A 26,015-nucleotide genomic window follows, 5' to 3' on the forward strand; every position below is an offset into this window, starting at 1 on the left:
TGAAACCAGCATAACTCTACTGACTTCAAGAAAAGCATGCTGTCTGATTCATATATGGGAAGTATCTGGCCTTTTCCTTTAGCGGGTGGTGCCTGGGATTTAACCAGGCCTTTCACCACTGGGTCTGAAGCCCAGCTTCTCCAAAGGCAAGCTCTTCTAAGCTGACCCTATTAGGGTCCTTAGTAGAAGTCCCAGCATCCTCTCCCATCATAAAAGACGAGTGTTAGAGAGAGAGGTGATTCCCACCAGGGGATCTCCTCACATCATGACCTTGGGCAAATCACTTCCCTGATCTGTGCCTCAGTTTCCCTATCTGTAAAATGGGGATAATTATACTGGCCTCTCTTGCGAACTTTTTTGAGATCTAGGGATGATACGTGTTGTATGAGAACTAGGTTTTGTTGTTAGACCTTCCTCTGAGTGCCTGTCCCATGGGAAACTAAGTGCTGAGTTAACCCCTTGTTGACTGGGGATCAGGTAGCACCATTGCCTCAATCCAGTTATGCTAATATGGCACCATGTGATTAGCTATCTGGCATTATTTGCAATAGTGACATCAGATACTGGCTCACCTGGGCTCTAAATCACCAGCTCTGTATTTTGTAGTATATCTTTGAGCTCTGCAGTATTTCGGGAGGCAACACAATGGCCCTGATTATCTACCAGCTTCTAACCTATGCAGTCAAAATGTTGCTAGGTTTAAATGACTATCCAAGATGCAAGCCAGTAAAGAATCAGACCTACAACTGCTGTGTACACTGCCCTACATTGGAGGGGAATTTGCCCCACATACCAGCTACACTAGGCAACAGGAAAAAAATGATTAACTATGTGGCTGTATAGAACAGCGACACTATCATATAAATAGAATTCTGCTAAGTTTTCAGTTTCACATGCTTAAGGGCTTGAGTAAACAAAGGTACAGTTTAATTAAGATATTGCAGCACATGCGATCTAGGGGCTACATACCAACCCATGCCTCTATTTTTTTTTTTTTTTCTTCTGGGCTTCACTTAGCAATGGACAAACAAAAGCTTGAGTCTGGATAAGAACGTATGCCTCTGGGAGTTTATTTATCTGAACCTCCTGGGCCTGCAATATTGGACTGGAAAACTCACTGGGACAGTAGGATTGCTGGTCATTCTCATTTTCGGTCATGCAAGAAATGCCATTAGAACAATCCCTCTCAGTAGTGCAGCTCTCTTGTTTCCAGCCCGGAGCAAAGAGGGGACTATAAATGGTGGGGTGAGCTCAACAAATACTTTCAAACCGCGAAGTTTGAATTGGGAGTTTGGCTCATTGGAAGCGCACAAGATTCAGGACTGTTGTTTTTAAATGAATCAGTTTGCCCTTTGCCTGTTTCAGTTACAAACGAGCCTGAGCTGCAAAATTTTGATTCTCCACACTGTCCGTCACCCACCCCCTTTGTGTTTTTATCTGAACCATGCTTTCAAATCAAAATGGTAACATGTCTTGCACACCCTTTGCACCGGTGTAAATGGCTACACAATGATTATTTGGGTCCATGAAATGGCTAGCTGAGCCTTTAAAAACAAAACCACCTTCATTTTCTGTTGCATCTGCAATGTTAGCCAGAAGCTAAACCGTGACAAGCACTGAAATTATGTGCAAAGAATTTGGATTGTTTTTTCTAATAGAAGAGCCTTTTGGGAGTCCTGTGGGGGTACACCCCTAATGATAATTTAATGCACCAAGAAAGGCAGCTAGGTCTGCAGCTACATTGTGTATATACTGTATTCAGTGTATGAAATCTTGCCTCCAAAGCTACTCACTGGCTTCCCTTGAGCACTGCATTCCAACCTGTGCGTGCGCGCGCACACACACACACACACACACACACACACACACACACAAGATCATTCAGAGGCCACAAGAAAACCGATCTCTCTCTCCCTCCGCCCCCCCCCCCCCCCTCAAAAGAAAGAGGGAGTGCTAAGGTTGGGGAATATAACTGTTCTGGAAAGGTTTCTATGTAGGCCATTGGACTGAATGGAAAAACATATGAAACACTGATATCCCCTAAGAGGCCTTGGTATAAGAAGAGGTCTTATTAGAAAGGCTTTACTTTCTTACCAGCATTCCACATTCTCAAATTCACATAGTCTATATAACTCTCATGTTGTTCAAACAGCTGGACCCCGTACTGCAGTCTCTTCTGGGTCCACGCCAAATGCAGCGAGTATGAAGTCACCTTCACAACGGCCAAAAAAGCAAGTTCTACTTGGATTTGTGAGCTAAAATTTTTTGACTGAAAAGAGAGAAACCTCATCTTAGTGTTTAGTTTATTTTTAGTACTTGTGAAAAGTGCTGGCTGGCTTGAGAGCCTTGCAGACTGAAGCCCTCTGTTTATCCAAACAGCATGGACAGTCAATGGAAGCTTCCTCTGCCATCATCTTTCAATCCAATCCCAGAGAGGAGCACCCCAGGTGTGCTGGAGGCTGGTTTAGCCTCCATCCAGCCCATGTGGAGTCAGTTGTGGGGTAAAATTTTCAAAAGCAGCTAAGTGACTTAGGCTTCTAAGTCTCATTTTCAGAAGTGACTTGGGCATTTAGGGCTTGTCTACACTATTGCTTAAGTCAATGTAACTTGGTCGCTGGGATTGTGAAAAAGTCACCCCCTCTTGAGTGATGTAAGTTATATCGAGCAAAGCAATGTCCATGCAGTGAACTACAGCTTTGGGTCAATTGAAACATTTCATGAATTTGTGTTTGAATTCACTGAATTGTCTTGGTCAGGGAAAAAAATAAACAAAGAAAAACAATCCCCCAAAAACTTGAAAAGTTTTGTTTCATTGTTTAAAATGAAACATTTTGATTTCTTTAAATTCAAAATTACTTTGCTTCACAAGTCACTTCAATTTTATTTTAAATAATAAACCTTTTAAACGCAAACAATGTGCTTCAATTGAACTGAAAATAGATACTTTGACTTTTCATTTCACCAAAACAATTTCCTTTTGCTTTGACCGGAAACATTTTTTCCCCCTTTGGTATGGCCAGGAAACTGAAAAAATTGCTATTTGCTTTATTTAGGCAACCTTAATTAAAGGTGGTGGTACCAGCTCCACCAATAGTGCTGAAGACTGAGGGTTAGTGTGACAGATTGGATAAATAAAGTCTATGTGGCTCCCATATTTCATTTTCTAATAGACATTCATCCTAAGTGTAAATAGCACATTTTGTGGCTGTTGTTTCAAAGTTGACCCTGGTGCCCTGTGTTGTGATAACGAACACTATCAGCTCATTATATGAATGGCACAAACCTCTAAACAAATCACCTCTCTCTTGATCATATAGTAGCATTTGTGAAACAGGACCAGAAACACCATATCACTGCTGACTGTCAACATTCCAAATGAGAATCCACATACAAGAATGATACTGGCGATATGTGTTTTCTGCTTCTGCGATAACCGGTTGTGTCTTAACAGGTCTTTGCTTCACCCTAAGAGGTGAGGCTATTAGGTGCATGATAAGTCTCCCTATAGTACTTAAGTCTTTGAAAAATCTCCCCCTAGAACCTAATTACAAGTGACTATCTGAATCAAATTGCTTACTGAGGAAGAATGGTCTTGGGATTGTGAATCAGGAGATCTGCGTTTTCAGCTCTATAAACTTTTGTGATATGAGGTCAGTCACCTAGTGCCTAAATTTCCCTTCTGTAAAATGGGATGATAGTACTCCCTATCTCACAAGGATATTCAGTAGGATAAATTAACATGCTCAGGTTCTATTACTGATGTGGGCTGGCAGTGGGGTACAGATAGGAAGTCAGACATTTAGCTTTTCAGGTGACAAGTGTGTGTGTGTTTTGGGGGTTTGTAGAATGCCCCCCAAATAGTTTGAACTCTCATACTCTGTGCTGTAACATGTATTGTAAGACAGAGAACAGATCCTTTGCTTCAACAGTCTACTGCAATCCAATTAGAAAGTTTGTTTTAAAATGATGTTATCTTGAACTTATTACTATCTAACTTTTTATCATAAGTTACTTTCTACGGGACTGACCCTGATAACACGCTGTGCATGGAACTCCTGTCACCAGAATTCAGTTCAGCTTCCAGTAATGAGCGGCAGAACTCCCACAGAGAAATGGTGGGATTGAGCCCAAAGAACAAGTGAGTTTTCTTTTCTTTCCATGGATCTGCCCCCAAGCCCAAAGATTCTTTCCCTTGACTTCAGTGGGCTTTGGGTCAGACCCCAGATGTTTATCAATCCCTTTCAATTGTGGAAATATTGCTGGGAAAATGTAACACTGGCAATGCAGAGAAGAAGCTGAAAATAGTATCTGTGTGGTGGAAAGACTCTCCTTGTAAATCACAGATCTGTCACAGAAAATGAACAAGAAAAAAACTTATTGCTTGCCCTAAAGAAATAGGGCTAAGCAAACTTGTTCATAATCAAATAAGAAATGACTTGAACTTCACCTTTTTTCAGCCCTGTGGCGGAATGAATTTTTTAAACCATATCTTTTCAAAACCTCCAGTGCTGTACCTGACCAAGGAACAGCTCCACTGAACCAAGAACTTCCTAATGGATCATTAGTTCTACAAAGGAATATGGCAGCACAGAAGTAGTTGCACTGACCAGTATTGATTCCCGTCCGTTTGAATGAATTTATCACCCAAAAAGCCTCCTTCTTGCTCACTACAGTTTGCGTCTAGTGAATTTCAGGAAACAATGCAAGATGCAAATATTTGGTGTAGCTTTTGTTTAATTTCACCCATTACTCTACCCATCAGTGCTGTACTTTCCCATAACTAATGCCTTCAGCTTTATAAATAAACAGGTGAAGTTCCCCTCTAGCTCCAAAGACTTATACAGACTTGTCACTTTTTGGGGATTTAGCTTTATTGGCAAATGAAATAACAACAAATCTTCAGACTTTCTCCCCAAGCTTGGCTGTTCCTGGACTTTCCCCTGTAAGACCTCTTCTATCTGAACCCATAGTTCCCTTTGTTCCAGGACAACTCCATCTCATATCCTGATTAAAACTAACAAGATCCACTTGGTAGCATGAGTTTGCAGAAAGTACTACATCTTTCCAAAGGGTTTCAGTGGCTGAGCTTAGGGTAGTTCTACAGAAGAGCTTGCACCTGTCTCCCATTTCAGAGCCCAGTTTTGTCAATTACTACTCATGCAAATAGGCCTTAGCCACACAAGTCATTCCATTGATTTCAATGGAACTACTCATGAGAATCAGGGTTTGTATGATTGTTTTATTAAATGTAGCTGCAGCACAATCAAAAATTTGATGGAACTAATGCATATAAGTTCATGCTATAAAGTTGAATGCATTTCTTTCACATTCATTTTACAGGAATCATCTTTAATATTTTGTTATTTAGAGAATAACAAATTTAAAAGATGTTATAATCACATTATGGAAAAAACCTTTGTCCCAAAAATGATAACAGTCTCTACGTATGTGAAGGGTGTAAACTCCACAAAGGGAAAGGAATTGTTCAGAGTGGAATCCAAGGGAATATGATCATGAGTAAAAAACTGAAATTAAGCAACAGGAAAAGTGAGATCATGAAACACTTCCTCAAACTGAGGTCTATTAGATTAAGAGTGGCCCTTGTGACTTTAAAAATCTTTGATCATCCTGTCTGCTGTCCTGCTGCATAATACAGGCCATAGAATTCCTGTAGGGGAGAGAGTTATTAGCTAGGGAATAGTATCCCAAGGGGAATAGAAATTCTATATGTAACTTTAAAAATGGATGGCCAAAATATGGGTGAGTACTGCTATACAATCCTGCATTGATTCCCTAGGGATAGATTAAATGGCATCATACCACTTCCATTCCTCACTTCCTCTATGATCATCTGGGGCTGAACTATTGCTGGCCTTGAGCTGGGCACAAAGCCATAGTCCTACTTCATCTGGGCAGACGGCCAAGATGACTGTGTCTTAAGGGGAGCATTGGTGACATCCTTGTAAAGGAGTAGCAAAGATCAGCTCTGTCCAGGCTTACTGAACTCTTCTTGAGGCATAATGCCTCCATCAACACATGGGAGTTTCATATCCCTATCCTTCTCCCTCCCTCCAAGATGCTTTTAGCACACATGGCTTATCCCAGCAGTTCTTATCCAATTTTGGAGAAGCAAGGACCCAAATATCCATAGTGGTCATTATTTGTTAAGCACCAACTGTATGGTAAGTGCAAGACAAGTTGCAGGTCTTACCCTACTTACATGTTCTCCATCACATTAGTGTCTGAGAAGCTCCAAATATTGATATAAATATCCTCACAACACCCCTTTACAACTGGGGAACCGAAGTATAGAGACTGCAAGGCATTGCTTCCATGAGTGAGGAAGGAATCAAACCCAGATCTCCTAGGTTGCAGTCCAGTGCCTTAACCAGATTATCCTGCCCCACCCCACCTGGGAACTTCTAATCAGGGATTATGAAATGTAAACCTATGTTCCAGACCTACACGAGGTTATGCAGTAGTGTTCCACCAGAACAGGGATGGAAGGTTCATACTAGTAAATCCCATGCCCTTTTGGGTATTAATCAGAGGTAGGTTGCTGCCTTGGTCTGTCACCTGGGATCTGAGGATGCCTTTGATACAAGCACTTCGGAATGACTGTTGCAAAATGCTTTATATCCCCATAAGAGATATATTTTTTTAAAAATCAAGATGCTATACAACCAAGAACAATTGCATCTAATAGTCTATACACCTAAAGTACCAAAAATAACAAAGTAAGCACAGCTGTCTAGCAATTACACAGCTAGTTCATTTCTCTCAATACATGAAGTCAACCTGCCCACACTGGATACCATAAAGACCCCTTCTTAATCCTCTCTGCCTCCCACCCCCACAGGACAAAAGAGTCTTCTTATGTAGCAGCAGCCTACGGTATGAATAGATGCCACAACAAAATCCAGCTTCAGGATGCTTTAATTATGAACGTATCTGCTAAAGCCTTGTTCTGAGAACCCAACAGCCATCACTATTTTTCCAACCTTTTGTATGGCACAAATGTCAGAAGCCTCTTTGCGCAAAGCCTAAAAGTAGCATCAGAGTGTTAACAGACTATTTTAACTTAGCCTTGAAAATCATTCACTCCCGTGTATCTCTTTGTCCTCTACGCAGCAAGTCATTTCTCCCACTGTAGCAGTAAGAGAGTGACGTTAAGGTACCACAAATAATACTTAGATTGTTTCTGCTTCCACTGCTGAAAATTATGTGACTCAAACATGCTGTAATGAAACTGTTGAACATCTACTACACAGGATCACAATGTAAATCTTCTGGTGGAAAAAAACAGGCTTGTGGGGAGGATAAACTCCTCTAAACTCATTCCAGACATTGATAAATAGCAGGAACGTGCTAACTGCAATGCACTCCTATTACGTCATCTCAGTTAATGAGGGAGATACAGTATTCCACATACACTGGGTGCTGATGATTGTTTTGATGCACAGTAAATCTGCTAACTCCTTAAGAAGCTGTTCCTGCCACAATTTTATAGACTACTGTACCTTGTGGGTGGTATTCTTCTTGTAAATTCATTTTATTGAGCTTTTCGCATCGAAACATGCACAGTAATAGACTCCCTCCCCCTATAATTCTGTGGCCTGTGCTATGCAGGAGGACAGATAGACCACTGTTTCTCAAATACAGCCACCGTGGCCATATGCATCCACCAGGGGGTTTCCCTGCAGCCACTGCAGTTTCCTGGGCGAGGGGATGAAGCATCAGCCCCTCCAAGTTGCCTGTAAGCTGTGCGGCCGCATAGCAACCTTTTTAGCATCGCGCAGGTGCTCAGGGAACCTGCCCGGATGCCCCTCCCCCTCCTGAGCCAAGCCCCAGCCCGGACCTGCTGGGGCAAAAAGAGCTGCTGTGATGGGGACAGATGCCTCTGCCCTCCAGCCCAGTTGCTGCTGTGGGGAGAGAGAGCTGGGGGGAGTCTTCCCTGCCATAGATCTGGAGCACCCTTCTGCACCCCAAACCCCTCATCCCCAGCCCCACCCCAGAGCCTGCACCCCCAGCTGGAACCTCACACCCCTGCACCCCAACCTTCTGCCCCAACCCTGAGCCCCCTCCCACAGTTTGAACCCCTCGGCGCCACCACCACCACACATTACCTCCATATTGGTGCACATAACAAAATTCATTCCACATGTGGCTGGGAAACAGAGGGAACACTGTAAATGCTGCATGCGCTGCCTCTCTGGATAGACAGGTGGGGGACACAATGCTTAAGCATTAAGGTGCGGGGAGGAGGCAAGCAGTGGGGGAGCTTGGCGGGAGAGTAAGGAGGTGAGCCACCAGCAAGTGGGGGTTCTTGCTGCGGGCACAGGGGTGTCTGGGGCAGGGGAGTGAGGAGGCGAGCGGTGGTGGGCAGCAGGTGGGGGACTGAGGAGGGATGCAGGAGGCGAGCTGCGGGTGGGCGGGGGGTTCAGGAGGCAGCGGGCACATGGGCAGTGGGTGGAGCTCCCCTTTGGGGAGGGTAGCCCCTGACTCCACCCTCTCTGCCTACCCCCAACCCCGGCAGCCAGAGCCCCAAGACCCCCTGCCCTCCCTGTAGCTGAAGCCACAAGCCCTCCACCTGGAGAAGTCCCAAGCACCCCCCGCTCTCCCCCACAAGCGTACACACACACCTGCCCAGAGGAGCCCTGGACTGGCTGAAGCCTGGAGCGCCTGCCCCTCCACCCTCGTCCTGAGATGCTCAGGGCTGGCCAGAGCCCCGCCACCTGCCCGAGGAGCCCTGGGCCAGCTGCAGCCAGAGCCGTACCTCCCCTCCTCTCCCCAGAAACAAGTCACCCGGATGTTTTTCATTATTATTTAGACTTCTAGTATGTCAAAGCATTTTTAAATTTACTTCAGAATTGTTGTACAACCACTTTTATCAAAAAAGCAAAAGAAACAATAAAAAAAAAAAAGACAAGAACATGCAAAGCACCTTATTTGTGTTTCTATTCTGTTAGGTCCAGTAGAGAGAACTGTGCATGATTTTTATTATTGAGTCTGCAAAAAAAAGCCCAAAACCTTACATAAATAAATTACAATGATTTGGACATATAAATATGTGCATATTACTTTATTAATTTAGGAAAAATAAATAATTTTAGGAAAAAGTGTCAGTGCGGCCACCAGCAAGTGTTGGTGGCTGCACTCTGAGGCCACCAAAAATTTGTTGTGAGAACCCCAAGACTAGACAATCATCATGGTCCCTTCTTACCTTAAAAATTATGAATCTATAAAGCATGCTTGTTTTCCCAAACAGAAGGGAAATAGAAGTACTTCGTGATTCCTTACATCATAGCACTGAGATTCTATAGTGAGGTGATAACTATACAAGGCTTGTTAATGATGTTCATACTGCACAAGTATTCCCAAAGTACTGACTCAACTCCCAAAGGACTCCCCAAACATGCACTGGACTCTGTGTAAAACCCTATTACTATATATTGTGATAGTGCTTAGAAATCTTGATCAAAGATCAGGGTGCCATTGTGTTAAGCACTGTACGGATCAGTAACAGAGAAAACAGACCCTTCCCCAGAGAATTTGCAATCTAGGTGGTATGTCTACACTAGGGGACAGTCTCCATAGGAATGGGAAAAGAATGTCCCAGAAATACTACAGAAGTGACACTGGATTATATGGAGATGCCAGGGGGCAGATGGTCTGAGCCAGATTGTGAGCCTCCTAGTTACATTGTTAAAAAAGTAGCTCTCAGGAACATTCACCTGAGATTAAGGGACTCATCCCCTGCCTCTTATTTCTGTCTATGTACCTGTTCTACAAAGAATTTATGTTATGGTAGATAGGGAATTGGGAGGGACCAAATCTTTACCACCTTACTTGGGTAACACTTGCATTCATTTCAATTGGAGCATTGCCTAGATATGAACAGAGGAAGATTTTGCCCACATCAGTGGGCCCCAACTACTTCTCCTTCTCCCTTCCAAAATATTGGCTGCTCTGTTCCTCTCAATTTGAAAAATGAGCCTGGATCAGTGTTGAAGATCAGTGCTTTTCAAGTCTTTCCGCTTCAGTTTGAAAATGAATGCTCTCTCCTTAAGCCCAGGAGAACATCTATCCATATTTTTCACCCTTATAGGTTCAAGAACTGGTGTTTTTCTACTCAATTTCCACCGTCTTCCTCCATGGCAAATCTATCCTGGCTAATGTACAGTCAGAGCCCCAGGTTTGCTACAGTCCTGTGGCCAAAATATCCTCAGTAGAGCATGAAGTTGTTTTTTTTTTAAAAAACAGTATAAGGTTTAAAATATAGCAGGTTGACTATCTTGGATTCAATCACATCTTGCTGCCTTTCCCTCCACTTCTCCAGCAACTCCTTTCTGGCATCAGGGCTGCTTCCAGAGTTACATATCTGTCCAAAGTGGAAGCATGCTGTGCTCCTGATTTAGCCTTTTTAAGCGTAAGACAAAATAGAGTAGTAGACTTAAATAATAAAAGGATTAGCTATAAATAAGAACAGCACCTGCAGTTACCACTTACTACAAGTTACAAGCGCTGTCGTTCCTTGTGCCTTAGGGAATAAGTTAATTGCCCTCTGAAGTCAAGAAGAGCTCTTCTCCAGCACCCATAATGGCATGGGGAAAGACTGTGGTGTGCCTAACGCACAGTACTGGGAGGCAGGAAATCTGGCTTCTATTCCCAGCTTTACCAAGAGTTTCCTGGGCCAGAACCTCAGCTGGTGTACATAGTTTCACTGAAGTGACTCTTTTTTCCCCACTTCCCTTCCATCTCTTGTGAATTACAATGGTCCCAGTAGCTGTAGATCAATCTTTTCTTAATTTAAAATAAAATTTCAGGAGATTTGTTTGTCTGGAAACAGGTATGTCAGACGTGAACTCATGGGACAAATTCATTCTGATGCTCACAAGTTCAAAATGGTTTAATGTAGGAATTGAGCTTGGCATCTGGCCAACGCCAGAATGCAGCAACCACTAATGTACAATCAGGGGTTAAGCAATAGTTTCGAGTGTGTTACTGCAGAACTCTAACACAGTATTTTCCTTGGCACTGCAATGTGGTGCCCCATTTTTGTGGGGATTTTTTTAATCTATCCATGGGTGACAGACTATGCATTCTTCTGGGATGACTCCCAAATGTATTCCTGTTGATAGGCTGCAGTGTTCTTCCAGTGAACAAATAAATAACTCACTTTGCTTTTGCTTTTTCCCACATGTTACAGCACAGAATAGATATTATTGAAGTTCACTTGGAAAGCTTCTAAACCTCCTCAAGTGTACATCACCACCCAGGATTCACCGTCACACAGAACCCTATACAACTGGCTTCGGGCATTCTCAGGAGAAGGATTTTACCAAGAGGAATAAACATGGAACTGGGCATCAGGAACTCCTGAACAGACTCCTGATAGTTCCACTGACTCACTGTGTGGCCTTGAGCAAACTGGGCACCTTCTCCCATTGCTTCAGTTTCCACCTCTGTAAAGTGGGGATAATTCCACTAATTGACCTACCTCACAGGAGTGTCTTAGTGGCGGATTAATGTTACCACTGCACTTCGGAAATGTAACCCACAGTGTAAACACTAAATATGTTCATCATTTTTTAGTGTAGCAAATCCTGCACTCTCCGGACCAGTTGCTTCCTTCCAACTTGAAAGGTTTTCATGCACCATTATATAAACATTTCCAGCTATTTAATGCACCTCTGACACAAGCTGTTTCTGTTACATATCCACAACTTCCTTTCTGCAAACTCCTGCATGGAAGCAGCTTTCTGACCTGTGAGCATCAAGGATTTCATGGTCTCTTGAAACCAAGGTGGTGATTTCATCACACTCTCATTTTGCGGCACTCCCAACTACATCTAACGTGTCTGGAAATCTGATCTGCCACTCAGGCCAATTTGTACGGCTTTTTTTTTTTCTACTTTCAACTTTAAAGCTGCACATATGTTTAATATATCCGTTGCATCTTTTTCCTGGGTTTCATATCTCTCACCGTTATCTTTTGGCCTGCAGGTATAGAGTATACAATGGTAATGATCACGAGTTATTTAATTTATGGAGTTACCACCATAATATGCAGCATTTCACAAAATTTACAGGGTAAATGCATTTGAAACAATAATAAAAGCTACCAGACAGTAACTCCAAGCAAAGGGACTGGTGTGTATATACTGGGGAACACAAGAATCATAACAGTACTCCACCCATTCAAAATACATATGTGTGTCTGTGTGTGTTTTGTGTGCATACAGAATTATGAAAAGGAGAATGATCTCTCCTTTTTCTTTTCATTCTTCTGTATTTCAAAAAAGGAGTGACTCAGTTAAAGCAATATTTGGTATAATCTTGGGCAAATGGAAGGAAATACTAGATCAAACAGAGCAATTTAGAGGTGACATAAACTGTATAAGCTACACACTGGTGTGAAAGTAACTGGCACTGAAGGCTTGATCCAAAGAGCATTGAAGTCAATGGGAGTCTTTCTCCTGGGCTTTGGATCAGGCCCCAATGAGGACAAAAGGGGAAGATGTAGAAGAAAAAGCGACCAACAGGAGTGAAGTGGGGGCAGTGGGTGTGGAAATATAGGGAATGATAAGGTTGTTTTTTCTCATTATAATCCTATCCTTTCTATCCAAAGCATGTACTCTACTGACTTGATGTGCAATAGTGTTGGATGCCCATCAGCTCCCACTGACTTGGAGTTCAGCAACTCTGCAAATCAGGTGATAAGTTACATCAGGGGATGCTCACTTACAGTCTAATCACATTCTTACATTAGCCTCATCACCACAGCAGTGGAATGCTTTGCAGGAGTCTATTAATGATATGCAAGAATGCTGACTTAATGGCATGCAGCTTACAGCTGAGGAGTGAGCCCTTATGTTCACTCCCCAGCTTGGGCTGCCTGAGCTAAAAACATTGCACAATGTAAACAGATGTGTTGCTGCCCTTTTTAACCCCACCCAGCAAGAAACTGTCTCCAGGCAACCAATGGGCCTGATTTTTGAGAGGTTCTGAGCACCCACAAATCCAAATCTGGATCCTAGTTGCTAGGACAGCATGAGTGTCTTGTGAGGGGCTACTATGTGCCATTCCACACCACCAGCTGTCAGCTCTCTTAATCTGAATGGGGAGGCTAAAGAGGCAGCTGTGAATGAAGGAAGAGGTTCAGCGGATGGCTGTGGAGCCTTACAGAGCAAGTGGATGAAGGCGGAAGACCAGAAATGGGAGCTGATCAGTTGGGGGGGAAGGTGGTGGAAAACTGGGGCAGAGAGACACATACATGAACGGACATGGGGAAACAAGGGGAAGGTAGGAACTGCAAGCACTCAGGGTGGGATTAGGGAATGAGATTAACCTCTCTGGGGGAGACCCAAATCCTAAAACCAGCATTTGTAATTACCCAGAAGAAATACTGAATGATACATTCAGGTAGTTACCATGCAGTTAGTGGTAAAATACTGTATACTGTTTTATGGTAACCTGGCAAGTGAGTCCTCTGACCACCCCATGAGGAGGCTTTGCTGATCTTTTGCAGTAATTCCTGGAGGCCAAAAACAATCAAGGTCCCCATCTCACCAAGCCAAGCACTGTGGTTTGTTTGTGTATGTTAAGAGAGCAGTGCGGTATATACAAACCTTGGAGTCTGGCATCCTTTCCCCAGTGGTCAAGCAGCAGATTATATTTAGTACAACCTAAACAGACACCAAAAACGGCAGAACAAGACTTAATTCTGACAGCTGTCACCAGCTGCTCTGAGGAGATGCAGGTAGAATAGATGCAAGTGACAGTAAAGAAGATGAAGTTGAGAGGAGGGATAAGACTTATGAACATCTTTGGTTTTAGGCTAGCAAATTCCTGCATTAGTTACGCCTTGATTTGTGTTAGCTGGGAGGAGGAGGATGTAATGTCAAACATACTCACAAGAAAAGAAACTTTGTCTGCTCTGACGCTGGCTGCTCACGAGCAAGAGTGCAGAGGGTAGTGAGCAGGGGATAAAGAGTGGCCAGAATCCCTGTACATGCTTTTCATGGATGAAACTGATCTACTTCAGGGGCTTAATTGGTGCGTAGGGCCTGGGTTGGCCCTATGCAAAGGGATCAATTGCACCCCAGATGAAGGGTGCAGAAGAGTCATATCACAGGTTAGAGCATGACGTACATCAAAAAGGAACGTGTTTGAGTAGCCTGGGGGCATGGCCAGAGGCCCGTTCCCGTTCCCTTCTCCTTGCACTGGCTACCATACTATTCCTAGTAATACACAAAAGTTAAACATGTGTACACAGGACCCTCTGATAAGCACATCCTCTCATCCAAGGCATAAAACCAGAGGACAGAAGAGGCAGGAGTTGTTTAATATGGAAAAATAATAATATTTCACCAGCACCACATTAGGAAAAATGAATACAGTGCATGTTAGGAAAAACTAATACAGCTGATTCTGTAACAAGCACTATAATAAGAGTGTCTTTAGATAAATAATGAAAGCAGTTGACCCATTGTACCACCATGAAATTCCATCCCATTTTCTGGACTTCTGAAGTAACCTGTTATGGTAACTTGCCCTGACTTTAAAGCTTTTGTGTGATGAGGATTTTCCCCCTGACAGAACTGATAACTAGATGAGTAATTGCTGTTGAAGAAGAATTTGACATTTCCTAGTAAATACACTGAACTAAAAATGGTAAAAGAAAGGGGGTGGGAGCATAAGAATGTGCATTGTGAGGCTGAAAATCACTTGTAAAGAGACATCTTTGGTAACTGTGTGTGCAGCTCTGGAAAAAAGGAGTTGGAGTTAAAGTTTAAAATGAGTGGGGAGGGCGTAGAACTTGGTTCAAAGCTTGCCTTCTTGTGTCTACAACTCTCTATGGACTCGTTCTAGCCTGCCTCCATACATTGTCTCTCTACACCCTTCCCTGGTGTTGCAACTATGTCTAGCATCACCTTCCCCTCTCTCTGCTGAATTCATACAATCTGGCCACAACTGGTATGACAGCCCTCTCCTCTGAAGCTCCATCTATCTGGATCATCTACAAGAGTTTCCCATTGTACATTTAAAATCTTGTCTGAACATATATTTTTGTCTCCTGCCTCAACCACTTGGTTTCCTCCCCTGCTATTATTTCATCCATAGATTCAAAAATGTTTGGACCAGATGGGATGTTTAGATCATGTCGTCCAACATCCTGTATAACACAGGATGTAGAACTTCACCCAATTACTCTAGTTTTGAGTTCAGTAACTTGTTGCCATCCAGTCTTTAAGATTGAACTTTGTAGCATACCAAACCAGAGCTGGCTGAAATGTTTTTAAATTTGAGACTTCAAAAATATAAATGGGAAAATTTTATGTGTGCCCCACCATTTTCCAACCAGTTCTACAACAAACATTTTATCCTATAGACTTGGATGAAAAGTGCTATGCAAAAAAAAAAAAATTGTACTGCATTGTACTGCGTCTCTATTCTGTACTTAATTATATACTGGGCACAAAAAGGGAATTGGTTTACGACATTTCTGTTGTTCGCGTGTGATTCCACCAGATGCTTGTGTGTTCAGCACCTTGTAAAATTTCATAACCCCCCCTTCCGCCTCCCCACACACAAATAAACAAATTTAGTGGATTCCCTGCCTGCCCTCTTGTTTTTGACTGGCTCTAGTGAAGAGATTATTTTTGTTCACTCAGGTTTTTTTGGCAAATGTAAAAGTATCTCCCTTTTGATAAAACTTAAAACATGCACAAATCACACGGCCAAAAAGGATCTCCTCAGACCACCACCACATCTCTCAGAAAAAAGCCCAGATTCATCCATTTCATTTTTCACACAGCTTTGCTTTGATTATCATGGTTGTAGTATTGGGGACTATGCCTTTAAGGGTTGAGCTTCCCAAACATAGTCTGGCTGGGGCGCTGTGAAGCTCCTGTTATATACAGCCCGTTGAAACTGAACACAGAATAAAGCAGATCTCTTGCAACAAAGTGATCACTGAACAAGGGCCATATGCTGACCTGGGTCTGCACGCTGCAGTCAGTAGGGTCAATGTAGCATAGGGTTCCATCACATGTGCAGTTCTGACACTGCTCCAAACACAGCATAAGCAGATGCTGGATATGGTCCAAACTTATGCATGTGCTTAACTTTATGCCCTTCCAGTCACAGTGTGCAAAGCTAACCAAGTGCATAAGCCTTTGCTGAATCATGGCCTTTCCTGGGGTTTGCCTTTGCTGTTCACTTAAATAGCCACAACAAAATTCCACAACCTTTGGCTAGGCTTTTCGCCTGAGCATGGCTATTCCTAGCATTTTCTCTGCAGGGCTCCTGTATCCCTAACTACCTTTCTCTCAGGCAGTTTCTTCCATTCTGGCTTGAAACTGATGGGAGCCATTTGCCAGCAGGAGTCAGCAGAAATAACTCTTCATCCTGGTGACCTAGAAGTGCTCTATTTGCCAGTGCAAAACCCTGCAATCTGCCACACTGAGATGGGGCCTTACACAGTAAAAGCTATATTGGCTTTTGGAAGCTAGGCTTGCACATACCTTAGCTGGACACTAATCATTCCGAGGTCAAAATAAAAAAAGTCTCCGAGGCATAGATACTGTATTTTGAACATTGTATTTAAAGGCCAATTATATTGGGAGCTGGAAAGGACTTCAACCATTTCAATGCTTCCACCCATTCTTTTCTCTCTCTCACACACACACATATTCATGCTCTTCCCCTTCCATACAGGTCATTCTTCTCCAGCCTTTCTTTCCCCCCCCACCCATGCATGTATTGCAGACCTTCGTTGCAACCATTGGGGGATCAGACCTTTGTGACTTTCTTTAATGGCTGTTAATACCACAGAGTTTTAAAATAGCCACTTGCATTATGAAATCCCAGCTCTCTGTGGAATAGGAATGAAGGTGTAAAATCAAACTGAACAGTGATTTGAACAGCACCGTGTAAACTAGGGCGGTCGATTAATTGCAGTTAACTCACGCGATTAACTCAAAAAAATTAATCGAAATTAATCACACTGTTAAACAATAAAATACCCATTGAAATTTATTAAATATTTTGGACATTTTTCTACATTTTCAAATATATTGATTTCAATTATAACACATAATATAAAGTGTACAGTGCTCAATTTATTACAAATATTTGCACTGTAAAAATGATAAAAGAAATAGTATTTTTCAGTTCATCTCGTACAAGTACTGTAGTGCAATCTCTTTATCGTGAAAGTCCAATTTACAAATATAGATTTTTTTTTGTTACATAACTGCACTCAAAAACAAAACAATGTAAAACTTTAGACCCTACAAGTCCACTCAGTCCTACTTCTTGTTCAGTCAATTGCTAAGACAAATAAGTTTGTTTACATTTATGGGAGATACTGCTGCCTGCTTCTTATTTACAATGTCACCAAAAAGTGAGAACAGGCGTTCGCATGGCACTTTTGTAGCCAGCATTGCAAGGTATTTACCATATGCCAAATATGCTAAACATTCATATGCCCCTTCATGCTTTGGCCACCATTCCAGAGGACGTGCTTCCATACTGATGATGCTTGTTAAAAAAAAATGCGTTAATTAACTTTGTGACTGAACTCCTTGGGGGAGAACTGTATGTCTTCAGCTCTGTTTTACCCACATTCTGCCATATATTTCATGTTATAGCAGTCTCAGATGATGACCCAGCACATGTTGTTCATTTTAAGAACACTTTCACAGCAGATTTGACAAAACACAAAGAAGGTACCAATGTGACATTTCTAAAGATAGCTACAGCACTCGATGTAAAAATCTGAAGTGCCAAGATGTAAGAATCTGAAGTGCCTTCTAAAATCTGAGAGGGACAAGGTGTGGAGCATGTTTTCAGAAGTCTTAAAAGAGCAACACTCCGATGCAGAAACCACAGAACCTGCACCACCAAAAAAGAAAATCAATCTTCTGCTGGTGGCATCTGACTCAGATGATGAAAATGAACATGCTTTGGTATGCACTGCTTTGGATTGTTATTGAGCAGAACCCATCATCAGCATGGACACATGTCCTCTGGAATGGTGGTTAAAACATGAAGGGACATATGAATCTTTAGCGGATTTGGCACGTAAATATCTTGCAACGCCGGCTACAACAGTGCCATGTGAACGCCTGTTCTCACTCTCAGGTGACGTAAACAAGAAGTGGGCAGCATTATCTCCTGCAAATTGTAACCAAACTTGTTTGTCTTAGCAATTGGCTGAACAAGAAGTAGGACTGAATGGACTTGTAGGCTCTAAAGTTTTACATTGTTTTATTTTTAATGCAGGTTTTTTTGTACATCATTCTACACTAATAAATTCAAATTTCATGATAAAGAGATTGCACTACAGTACTTGTAGAAAGTGAATTGAAAAGTTTCTCTTCAAATTGTATAAACCTTTCTTTTATTTTTACAGTGCAAATATTTATAATAAAAATAAATATAAAGTGAGCACCGTACATTTTGTATTCTTTGTTGTAATTGAAACCAACCAATATATTTGAAAATGTGGAAAACATCCAACAATATTTATATAAATAGTATTATTGTTTAACAGCACGATTAATCATGATTAATTTTTTAATCGCTTGACAGCCCTAGTTTAAACTATTGTGAGCTTTAATTCTCCATTCCATCCAACACATTGTGGAGGGGGAGGACATAGAGAGCTGGTGGCCATTCTCATTCAGGGCTGCCTGGCTCCAGTGCAAGTGCACCCTAATTTACACCAGTGGAGGACTGGGTAGAGTAGAGCTGTGCCATGCCCCTTTGAAATGCCACTTCCTTTCTTCCCCTTAAGTAGGGGTGGGGCGTGAGTGACACAGGAGACAGCAAACAGTTCTGCTGCTCAGAAGGAATTCTCTATCCATTACCTGCAGCCAGTTTAAGGCCACTGTGCATTGTTTATGCAGTGCAAACTGGCCTTAGCAGAATGGAGAATGCAGCTCGTGGTGTGTTCGTGCATTGGAACACTTCCACTGGTTTAACTTGCACAAGAGAGAGAGACCGTGCACCAAATGCTCATTTATTGCTCAGTAATTCTGAAGTAACCTTCTTAGCTTCAGTGGAAGTACTCTTGATTTACACCTGTGCGAGTAGATTTGGTCCTCTATCTTTGAAGGGCTTATATCTAGAGAGGAAAATAAAATAGGTGAGGTAGATTAGCAATTAAATCTACTGGCCTTAATCTGGTAGGATGATAAGTAAATAGTGGCTATGACTGAGAACAGATTTTATGTAACCATTTAAAACAAACAAAAAACCCTCTAGCCTAGAAAACCTAAGGGCAAGGAAACCTGACAAGTAGCAGCAAGTGTAGAAGTTTGTTTTAATCTGGCTTTAGCTCTTTCAGACTTCATCACTCATGCTCCATCCCACCTTTCTGAGAGCCTTGAATTAATATACTGAAGGAAAGAATAGGAAGTCTTACTGAACACATCCTATTAAGTGGACTACTACGTAGATCAGACTAAAGCCCTGATCCTACTGCCAGTAACGAAAATGGTAAAACTCCCATTGGCTTCACTGTTGCATGATGGAAGACTAAAATTCCCAAAGCATCCTGTCCCAGCACACACTATTTCTTTTGCAAAAAATTCTTTATGGCTACCTCAGCTTCGATCATTCCCAAACCCTGATCAAGAATTGGGAGGGGAATCTTTCCAGGACATTACAATATGCTTCTGTAACTTCACAAATGTTCTGCTTTTAGGGAGGGAAGCCAATAAAGGCTTAAGCCAGACTAGAATCTAATGCCTTGCCCTGTCTCGTTAAATGAGGATGAGCCAAAAAAGAGAGAAAGCCAGTGACCTTATTTTGGAATGACTCTCTGGTAATCACAACAGTCTTATTTATTGCCACATGTATTTCCTTCTTCATATGCAGCTAGTCCTCTCCGGTGTCTTGAGTCATGTTCTGGCTTTTAGAACTTGGCTTAACTTCCAGCTGTCTGGCTTAGTCAAGTCTAGTACTGTACATTCAGAGAAACCAGGATTTCACACACTACATATCATAAACTGGACACATATCTTGATGGAAAATTATATGGACACTCTCAAGAATCTACATCTCTCTCACAAAAAAGCCACTTAGAGGCAGCATCTATTACAGCCTAGCACTGGGCCTCTCTGTCCACAACAGTTTGCTCTGGGGACTATTTTGTGTCTCATCCTGCTCATAGTTGATCCATAATAACAGTCTCAGTATTGCTAGTGTCCTGATATTAGCACAGTGGGGAATAATTGCCAGAAAACCTTAGTGTAGTGAAGGCCATAAAGGGAAGACCAAATGTGAAAACTGTACCGCTCGCATGCTGGATGTTCTTACGAAGGACACTGCTGATTACTTTTGATTGAACTTTTAAAGTCTCTTTTTTTAAATAAAAGTTACGAAACCTCATATGAAGAGAAATATTTTGTGTGTGTGGAGGGAGGTTAATTTTGCCGAAAAAACTTTTTGGGATAGGGGACACTTGGGAGGGAGATTTTCCTTCATTATTCTGAATCCAACCAAAGCATTGTGCTAGGCAACCACAACCATAAACAGAGTTTGACTACAAACAAAAAGTGAAACTAACTGGCCTTATTTCACTGTCCAAACTGACTTCCAAATCTTAAATAGGATAAATGGTAGAAAGTAAAGGCAGATTCATTACGGTACTTCCAGTTAACAGTCTGTGGCATTATAACATAGATAAGGCAATTTAAATCTTTGTTTTTAATCTTAAGAGCACCCTTTTAAATACGTTATGTAAGTAGATATGATTCAATTTGTATTTCCTTTGTGATATGATCGCTATAATGTCCTCTGTCCCATGTACACTCTTCCTTTGTAGGCTGATGGAAGTGAGCTATTTCACTGATATTTTCCTGGTACAATATTTTCTGAATAAACACACTTGGGTCCAAATTAACTAAACAATAATAATGTTTATAGGCCTGATCCTCAGTTGCTATCAACTAAAATACACTTCCATGGAACTGCACTGATTTTCAACAGCTGAGTATCTAGCCCTATGTTCTTAAAAGCACACACTGTAACTTCATGTTGCTCACACTTCAAACAAACAGCTACAATACATGGTACCTGTGGAGGCCAGTTTTATATTTTGCAAGGTCCCAAACTGCCACAGGAGGTAAATTAGGCCTTGCCTTCTGGTCCTATTGTCTGAAGTGTATATTAAGGTGGTCTTAAAGTCATCAAGTAACTGCAAGACTACAGTGCTACTCAAGGTAGCATGTGCACCTCATATCACTTACCAGTCAGTACTTGTTTCTACAAATGCACCATTGTACTGCTCTAAGTACAAATGGTGCATCTTATGTAAACCTTCTGATGTCAAAATCCCAGACAATAGTGAGAAAATCGAGCCTGGAATGAATAGATCAGTAGAAAAGGGGTGGGTGTGTCTAAACTTTTGTTTTCTACTGAGATTGTCACTTGCTGATGGGGGTTTGTTTCACTGGGCACACCAATGGAGTTGGCAGGTGAATTTGGCCAGCAGCTCACTAAAGGGCTCAGTCATTCCCTGGGCGCTGAAGTGGGTGGGAGTTCTGTGACTCCCCTGAGCCTAATTTTTTTTAACTTGCTCATTCAAAGCTAATTTTAAGTGGAAGCAACAAGGAGGGATATTCTATGTAAAACAGATGCCAGCTGTTTCCTCTCCACCCTGCAGGAGGCCAAAATGGTGATGTTGTGAATAAAGTCAGTTGTTGCTTTATCCTCCTCAAAACAGGGCAAAACTGGGTCATCCAAAAAGTCACCCTGATCTGATTTGGTCCTTCCACTTCTCTTTAGAATCCTGTGAAAACTGCTGGGATATCACACAACTGGTTGTTAGCTCCACATCGCTTCCAGTGCACTTTCCTAGGGTGTGATCCTGTGAGTTGCTAAGCACCAGAAATCCCCACTGGAATCAATAGGCACTGCAGCACTCAATACTGCTCAGGACAAGTGCATTATTCTACCTGGGCTCTGACCTCCTTTTGTATAGGGAACTAAAAGATAATAAGCAAGCTATGTAGGGACAAATTAAACAATGCTAGTCCATCTCTATCTCCACAGAAATCAATAGGAGTCTTGGCATTGACTTCAAACAGTAGGCCTGATCCCACTTCCATTGTTATACTATTCCTTTTATTTGCAGAGCCTAGAGCATGAAAAATGGCGTGGAAAGCTAAATTAAAAATTAGGGGCCTGATGCTGATCTCTCTGACACCAGCTTTACACCCACATCACCCTACTGGCTTCTCTGACACTCTGCATGATTCACGCTGATATAGATAAAATCAGAGGAAGGCCCAGCAGTCTTTTGCATACACAAAGGCTCATTTTGAGAACACTGGACAGAGTGAGGAAAAAGCCACCTGATCAAAGACAGAAGAAAAACAGACAACAAATATACCTGACTTCCCCACGCCAGCTCGACCAAAGATCGCCAGCTTCACTTCTGCACTTTTAGCCATGGTGGGAAAATGGAACGCTGGAGAATTCACTGGATTACCCAAAATTGAGCAGACGGAAGGTTCCCAGGTCCCGTCTTCAGCTTCACCACGTCATTGTGACTTCTGCACAGAACCTTAAAGCGGTGTAATACAGTGAGTAGGCAGAAAGTCTCTTCCTAAATATTTCTTTATTTAAACCATATGCTAATATCCTCAAACACGGAGGTAACAATACTGACACCTTTGGTGTTTGTCACCATTCATGTAGAATATATATCACATTAGTTTTCTAGCTCAGCTGTTGAGACATGCCCCGTTACACTTTGTTGAACAAAGGTTCTTATTCAATAATCTTCAGCGCTCAGCTCATAATGCCATATAAGGTTCCCTCTTACTTTTTTTTTAAGCCAGCTGGGATAGTTTATATTAAGTTACTACTTTTGGCCAAACTAACTTTAATGAATTTTCTTTTACAGAATATATTTAAAAACCATAAGTATTCATTAATCTATTTGCAGATAGTTGAACTCCCTTTCCCTTTCCCAAACCCTCAATTATTTCAAAGCCCCAATTACTCAGCAGCAGTTACTTAAAAGTCTTCAACAGTTCTAAATATTTGCACTTTGCCCATTCCAGTAAACAGAACCTTTACACAAAGTTCCTTGATGTTCTTTGTGTAAGATGACTCAGCTCAGACGTAAATATTCAGAAAAGCATAGGCTAGAAAGGGACACTGAAGTTTCTCTTTATATATTTTTAAAGACCACATAAGAATGTTCCTACTACCTCTATTGCCCTGCTGTATGACTTTCAGCGTGTTATGTCACCTTGCTCTCTGCCTCAATTTTCCCATCTGTGAATTTAAGGATAACTAAATTTACTTTCCTCTGTAAACTGTTTTGAAATCTATGGACGAAGGCACTATAGATGATTAGTATTGTACCCATACTACCATTTAGTGTGGATAATTCATCTCACCAATTACACCATAGTATAATTTTACTTCTGTACACAGCATGTTTCACAAAAAATACCAATCTCTGTTTGTTAGAAAGGTTTGCCAATATTTCTATAGAAAGACATAAGATTATTTTAATCATAAATATCATATATATTAATTGCTACATTAGCATTACCCACACGAAAGCAATAACACATTTCAAGCAACTTTGTGAAATAAAATAATGTTTTATTAAATTTTCTCCAGAATACAATATGTTGCACAAATCTTGTCCAATGTGCTTTATTTAGAGAAGGATATGAATATATTTTTGAAATTTCATTCTTCTGGTTTATTTTGCAGAGGAGTAAATGGCAAATCATATTCATCCCGTACAAGTATTTAGAAAGGCAAAAGCTTTTATGAATTGTTTCATCTACCAGAAGAGAGACAGGACTTTAACTCCAAAAAATGCATACATTTGCCTTCCAATTTCTAACCTAATAAAGTCACAGTGGCATGCTTTGTCAAAAGCGAGTCATGTAAAATCATCTGTAGCAAGATTTGCTTTTCTTACTCCAGTTCCGCTCATGGAAGAAAGGCATAAATGTGATGCAGCCAATACATTCCTCTCACTTTCAGCTTTAGATAGGAAATGAAAAATGCTATAGTATGCTGGCAGAAGAAAGTACTTAAATCAATCTGTACTATATAATCCCTAGTTTTAATGGCTCTTGGGGGTTTCTAATACACATAACTGCTGACAACCCTAAAAACCGTCTTGCAGCTTGGGCCAGATTCTCACCTGGTGTGAACTGGAGTAGCTCTGAAGTCAATAGAGTTATGTCAATTTACACTGAGAATCTGACCCTTACTGTTTAAAGAAATGGATGCTTATTTCTGGATGACCATAAATGCACACTGTAAATTAGAGGGTTGCAAGTGTCCCTTTTCTATATTTACATGCCACCTTCCTCTAAAACACCTGGGCTAGATGCCAATCTGGTCTATATCTGGAGTAACTCCATCAGCTTGATTTGTTCCTTATTTACACTACAGCAACTGAGTTGAGAATCTGAACCCCATATTTCTATATCAGAGCAAAAGAGAAAACAAGACAACGTGTTGCTATAAAACATACTCTCTCTAAGTAAAGATTGACATACTACTGGGTGTACTCTGGCTCCAAAAGAAATCCAATATTCATTTTCATACTCAAATGTCATTGAAAAAAGTATGAATGCTGGTTTGTCACCAAGAACGTCTTAAAAAAACTATGAGCAAAGATTCCCTTCTCAATCAGGCCCATGCATTAAAATAAAAAGGGTATATTTGGTTTAAGTCAACCACACAACTGCCATCCCCACTTTAATAAACAAATACTAGTTCACACATTAATTTCTCTTCCGATTTTCCGTAGGTCTCTGCCTCAGTGTCGTTATCATAGCAAAAGAGCTGAGAGGCATATAGAGCAACAATGTGATCTAAGGGATACTTTTTGGTTCTCTCTAGTTTTCTCACCTTCAGCTTGCAAATGTTTGGCTTTCCATATGTGATGAGCACATCAAGACAGTCCCTGAAATAATTACAGATCGCTGCTCCAAGCCCACTGCTGTCACAGATTAAATAACACAGTGCAACAGGTAATATTTTGCTTTCCTAATGAAAGGGCTGAAGGAATCCTCCCCCACTGCTGGGCAGATAGACAAGCCTCCAATGTGCTTGCCACCTTGCTACTCTTGTTAAAATTAACAGCCAGGAGGGAACCCCAGAAGTAGAGGTGTCTCCCCTAATATCTTCCCATGCAGAATCCGGAGATGATCCCAGGAAGCCCATCCTGTTCTAGCTCTGCCCGATTTGGGGCATCGCCGAAGCGATAACCCGGTAACAAGGAGCTTATTTGTTGCTCTTGGCAAAGCACAAAGATAGCGGCTGGCTTCGCCAGGGTCCCTCTCTTGCTGCAGTAGCCCCTGGCTATGTGCGCTCTAGCCCTATTCAGCCAGATGCCTCTTCGTGCATCAAACTCACCTCTCCGCACCAGTAAAGCAGCACGAGAGTGACTTGGGAGGCCGGGAATTCAACCCTGGTCTTTGTTGCTGGCCGGCTCACCTAGCTGTGTGATCAGAGAAGGAAGCCGACCTCAGCCATCGTGGGTTGCCCGTAGTCTCCTTTCTCCCCCCGGTCTAGTCCCTCTGCCGCAGAATGCGGAGACTTCACACAGCCCCAGGACCAGCTCTCCGCTGCTGCCTTCTCCTACCGGCTACGGCAGTCGCAGGAAAGCCCTCTGGCGCCCCCTGCAGGTGCTCCGGCGCTAGGGCGCGGAATGGGCTGCAGCGAGACAGCTGGGCAGGCAGCGGGACCAGCATTGAAGGATAAGGGGTGTGTGAAAGGTTGTGAGCATGAGGCGTTTAATCTACAGCACCGGGGCAGGTGAAATGGAGACTCCCCCCTTCTAAACGTGTAGCATCGGAACCGTGCCTACACGATCAAATGAAACCAAGATGCTGGCTTGAGCGGAACAAGGCGTGGTGTGCAAGGAAATGTGCGAGGGGCTGGTTCATGGGCTGGTAGTGGGAACTGTGACTAAACGCCTAACCCAAGTGGGAGAACCACGAGGGAGGAAATGC

General features: G+C 42.1%; 1 protein-coding gene across 3 annotated transcripts in view; it reads right to left on the reverse strand.

Annotated features, from left to right (window-relative positions):
• RERG (RAS like estrogen regulated growth inhibitor) overlaps window positions 1-25,601 on the reverse strand; it is a 110,799-nt gene extending 85,198 nt beyond the window's left edge. Inside the window, exons 1-2 of one of the 3 annotated variants that reach the window (XM_054036039.1) lie at window positions 25,498-25,601; window positions 22,409-22,582 (exon numbers count right to left, since the gene is read on the reverse strand). In XM_054036039.1, coding sequence (XP_053892014.1) covers window positions 22,409-22,469 — 61 coding nt within the window. In that variant the 5' untranslated portion in view covers window positions 22,470-22,582; window positions 25,498-25,601. Of the gene's footprint in view, window positions 1-22,408; window positions 22,583-24,909; window positions 24,991-25,416 lie in introns of those variants that run through there. The other 2 variants (XM_054036030.1, XM_054036048.1) reach the window with 2 other exon arrangements.
• Between the last annotated feature and the right edge of the window lie 414 nt (window positions 25,602-26,015).

Source organism: Malaclemys terrapin, chromosome 1 (assembly GCF_027887155.1).
Source record: "Malaclemys terrapin pileata isolate rMalTer1 chromosome 1, rMalTer1.hap1, whole genome shotgun sequence".
Lineage (NCBI taxonomy): Eukaryota > Metazoa > Chordata > Testudines > Emydidae > Malaclemys > Malaclemys terrapin.